The sequence below is a fragment of the Phalaenopsis equestris genome, unplaced genomic scaffold, assembly GCF_001263595.1.
Source record: "Phalaenopsis equestris unplaced genomic scaffold, ASM126359v1 Scaffold000140, whole genome shotgun sequence".
In the NCBI taxonomy this organism is placed as follows: Eukaryota; Viridiplantae; Streptophyta; class Magnoliopsida; order Asparagales; family Orchidaceae; genus Phalaenopsis; species Phalaenopsis equestris.
In genome coordinates, this window is record NW_018164582.1 from 1150719 (window position 1) to 1155931 (window position 5213).

Below are 5213 nucleotides of genomic sequence, written 5' to 3' on the forward strand. Positions count from 1 at the left end.
ATATGTATATATATATATATATATATATATATAAAGAAGCGATGCAGTAATTATTTATATGAATTAAAATTATGCACTTTCAATATATTCATATAAACTTGTGTAAACCCAATTGCAGAAACGTGATGCTCCTCCTGGTGAGAAGCCTGAGCCTGTAAGGACTCATCTCCGCAATATGATAATAGTTCCAGAGATGATTGGGAGCATTATAGGAGTGTATAATGGAAAAACTTTCAACCAGGTTGAGATCAAGGTGTGTTTCTTCTTTATATATCCTCAATCAACACAGTAAGATTACTGGCTGCTGCTCATCTTTTCACTTCGCCGAAGTTATTATGCAAAATTTAGTATTGTTAGGGCTTCTTTTAAACATATAAGGAGGCTTTTGATTGATAGTGTTTGGCATGCTCTGTACCCTGAAGTTTAAATTGCAACAACTGATTACTTCACCTTCAAATTTTGTTATTTTGTTTGAAATCATTTATTTATTCTCTTATTTTGTAAACAAAAAATATGTTCAAGCATTTAGATATAAAATGGTAAAACGGGGTCCAAGTTTTAAAATATTTATCCAAATCTGTTTATTAATTTCGAGTTATTATGCAAAATTTAGTCTTGTTAGGGCTTCTTTTAAACATATAAGGAGGCTTTTGATTGATAGTGTTTGGCATGCTCTGTACCCTGAAGTTTAAATTGCAACAACTGATTACTTCACCTTCAAATTTTGTTATTTTGTTTGAAATCATTTATTTATTCTCTTATTTTGTAAACAAAAAATATGTTCAAGCATTTAGATATAAAATGGTAAAACGGGGTCCAAGTTTTAAAATATTTATCCAAATCTGTTTATTAATTTCGAGTTCGGATCATATTCAGACTTTAAACATTAATTAATTGGATATCTGGTACTAATAATTTAAATTTTATGCTTATTATGATACATGAACTTATGAGCCTTGGTTGAAATTTGCTTTGTTTATTGAGCCTTATATATAAATTGGCATGTTCATGAAGTATTATTTATATTGTTTGGTTAAATTCAAACATTTGTAAAAATGATTTAATATTTTTTTTTTAATATCTAATTATTATTTATAATTTTAGAGTGCATAGATTATAAGATGGTTTAATGAGCATTTTGAATAAATCTACAAATAAGTTTTTAAATCATTACTAGATTTATATTTTATTGAGCTTTTAACAAGCAACTTGTCAAATTATGAATGACTTTGTTAATGACATAAATGGATGAATGTTTCATCGTACAAGCTAGTTCATTTATATGTCAATTCCTTAAAATGTTGTTCAACTTTATCAAATTACCTAAATATGATATAGGGGCATTGACATACATATCACAATATTCTCATATATTTATATATCAAACATCCAAATTTTTATATTTACATGTATATCACTAAAATATTAATATTACATGAAACAATATCTCCATTACTACTTCTTAAAAGTGAAGTGGATCTTTTCATGCACAAGTTTACAACACCAAAGTGTTATAAATTTAAATATAAACTGTGTTAGATATGCAAATACAGAACAATTGTGCGGTTGTATGTAAATTTCCCATAAAGTTAGCATAATAAGTGTTAATTGAACGAGTAATGTTTGTGATATTCAAAAGCCTCGCCTGCATCTCTCTTTTCCTAATTAAGATTATCAACACTTAATATTATTTTATCATCAATCTATCAGCGTAGCAAATCAAGTCATTCTGGATATTTTTCTCTTGCATTTCCTCGCTCTTATATTTATTTGAGTTTTTTCTCTGTGCATTAACTTGGAATTGTATATTTGCTTCTTAAACGTTAGTTTAACTTCATCTAAACTTTGAATTCTACTACACTGATATCTATGTATATGAATACTTCGTCTAAAATCTTATGTTTTCTTTTTTTTTTTTTTAATGCCATTACAGCCTGAAATGATAGGTCATTATTTGGCCGAGTTCTCCATCTCATACAAACCTGTGAAGCACGGTCGGCCTGGTATTGGTGCAACCCACTCCTCCAGATTCATTCCGCTGAAGTAAAACCAAGAGCAAGGAGACTTTTGGACTTATTCTGTTGTGAAAGAGCTTCAGCTATTATATTTCTCTTGTGCTTTAGAATTGATCTCTTGGAGTACTGCTATCTTTTTATGCTACTATTTTATCACATGTTAGATAAAATACATTTTTGTTCCTGTGTTTTCATTTCTGGATTTAGTCTTATTATGTGTGAATTTATAAATTAATTATTTATGGAGAATTAATTCTTTTTGTCTGTTCATTCTTGAATAATTGTGGCAGAGTAAAATATATGGTGGTTGGAAGCTGAAAAGTTTCATTTGTAAGCTGTATAAACCTGGGCATCCTTTCATTCTGATTTTTTTTGTCAGCACTAATCTTTCTCAGTCCTTTTTTTTTTTGGGTGCATTTACATTCATACCATCACAATTCTTCTGTATTTACATATCTAACACTAAAGGGGTGTTGGATATGTAAATATACCTTTTCAGGCAAAGGTTTTGATTGCAGCTTTATTGGCATTGTGATTCTGGTTGTTGTGGTCCAACGTCTTTTTGTTATCGTAGTAATTAAACATCGTTTTCATTTAAATGAATTTAGATTTTAGTGTTTGCACAGGAGGTGCAATTCAATGTGTGCTATAAACTATGAAGTCAAAGTTATTAACTAATAACTTCATAAAGACATTTTCCATTTTTTTTTATTAAATATAAACTATCTTACAATAGTTATTGTTACAAGTAATGAGACCCGAAGTAGGACTGAAATTTGACTCGTATGTGTCAACAACGGGTAGTAATATCTTAGTACTGATTTTGTTGTTCAAAAAGTATTATCTCATGAGTACTGATGCATCATTACTCCAATGGGGATGTGCTACGTATGTAATGATCCTACCATAATATCACGTGGCACGTTTTCATTGAAGTATGGTAATATTTTTTTCCGTTAGAGGATACGTTTTGGGAAAAAAAAATTAAGTTTATTAGATTCTGTGGTTTCGAATTGGTTAGAATTAATGACGATTACTTTTTATAAACATCCTTCAATTTGTATATAATATGATTGTGCTGTTTCTCTCCTTTCCATGTGATCGGTATCTGATGGCTTCCTTGGAGGAAGTAGCCGTTTCCGCCTTCATCAACATTTTGAGCGCCATCTGCTTCCTTCTGGCTTTGGCTGAGCTGAGAGTTCAGCCCATTAACTATAGAGTTTACTAACTCAGCTTCTTGGGCTGGATGCTGGAGGCGATTAAGATGAGCCAGACGGAAGAATGTTGCGGGACTGGAAGAGGGGGGCGGCATTGCCGATGATGAAGTCGACGGTGCCGAAGATATTGTATTCGTGGTAGAATAGGCGGAGGGAATGGACGTCGTAGACAGCGTCTTGATAACCGTCGAATTTGTGGCCGTAGAAGGTGATGAGATCGGCGCTAGAGTGGACGGCGGCGACCTGTTGTTTCATGAGGCCATCTTCTTCGCTCTTAACAATAGATGTTCCAGCGATGAGTTGGTCGACACTGAACACTGATATATCATCATTTATGTTATATCGGGTCACTTAAAAAAAAATATTAAAATGGAACCACGGTGGTTATTGGAGTGGAACAACGGAGATTATTAGCGTGGAATCATGGATGTTATTGGGAGAGTTATTGGGGAATTATTAGGGTTTATTGGGGTATTAACTCCAATAACGCTGTAATAACCTCTGAATAGCCCCCCTAATAACCTCCATAGTTTTACTTCAATAATCCATTTCAACAATCCCCTGCAATAACTCTGCCAATAATCCCCAATAACATCTGTGGTTTCACTTCAATGACTCCCTGCAATATCCCCACAAATAACCTCAACGGTTCCACTTCAATACCTCGTTACAATAACCTTTGTAAAAACCCCCCAATAACCTCTTTGATTTCACTTTAATATCCCCAAACAATGACTTGATATTCCTGATGTTCCAAGTGAAGATATTAATTTTAAAAGTTTAAATGATGTTCCAAGTGAAGATATTAATTTTAAAAGTTTTAAAAAAATAAATTTTCTTTATTTTTTTCACTAAAATAATTCCAATAATTAAAATACAAACCAAAAAAATATAAAATTTTATTCTTTGGGTTCCCTAGACTAAAGGAGATTTAATAGAAATATAAAACTTATTTTTTCATTTAAATATTATTTTATATTTAATTAGTACTCAAAATCAACAAATAATTCAAATAATTAACGTAAACCTCTAAACATCATGAATATTAGTCCAAGTGGTCCTCTGACCTAGGTGAACATCAATAATTTTCTTTAGGACAAAAGTTTTATTTTGATTAAGTTATTAAATTTTCATTGAAAATCCTTATTTTGCTTTATAAATAATTATAAAATTTAAATAAATTCAAAAAAATCACATTTTCTCGTTTGATGTTTTAATTAACCCATGAGTGATGTAATAAAATTTTTAAGTCATTTGAGTCTAATTTAATGAACTATAGGGTATTAAGGTCTTAGGGGCAAAAGAGTAATTTTGGAATTTAAGGCTTAATTAATATTTAGGCTTAACCAAATGACTAAATGGGCAATAAATGATCTTAATTGATATGTTTTGATGATTGGAATATATAAGAGGTAAGTGTCAAAAATTTGTCAACTTCGTACGTCGTGTAACGAGTGCATTGCTAAGTCACGGAGGGTTCACCTAAAGCAGTCTGACTTTGTAGGAACTCATTTTTGAGCCCTCTACATGTTGGTCCTTAGCCCTTGCAACTAAGAGTCAAATGTTTGGTACTACTCATGCGAGGTCAGCACAAAAATGAGAAGTAGCTCAAAATTCTAAGGGAGGTGGGATCTATTGCTAGTCTGCTAGGATGGTCAATAAGAACTCCTAAGGCTAGATTTTGGGTTCTAGAAGTAAAAAACTAAGGCCTCACTGAAAATGAGGTCAACATATCACACTGCAGGTCAGAGCCCGTGACGTAATTATGTTGTGGCATTGCATGAACAAGCTGAGCCTTCCCTCAACTGCGTGAAAGCTACCTTCAATGTGATCATGTCCGAAGGCGTCGTGGCCATGCCGCAAGACAACAAGTCTAGAGTAATTAAAATAGGGAGTTGGCGCGACCATGCTAACCCCATAGGTAGAGCGACATTACCACACCTGGACCCAACACGACCACGCCGGCCAGCCCATGTTTAAA

General features: G+C 32.5%; 1 protein-coding gene across 1 annotated transcript in view; it reads left to right on the forward strand.

Moving 5' to 3' along the window:
• The window catches only part of LOC110021725 (40S ribosomal protein S15), a 5908-nt gene extending 3629 nt beyond the window's left edge, over positions 1–2279 (forward strand). The window contains exons 4-5 of the mRNA XM_020720337.1: positions 119–253; positions 1934–2279. Of these exons, the coding sequence (XP_020575996.1) occupies positions 119–253; positions 1934–2047 (249 nt within the window). The 3' untranslated portion in view covers positions 2048–2279. The remainder of the gene's footprint in view (positions 1–118; positions 254–1933) is intronic.
• The last annotated feature ends 2934 nt before the right edge of the window (positions 2280–5213 follow it).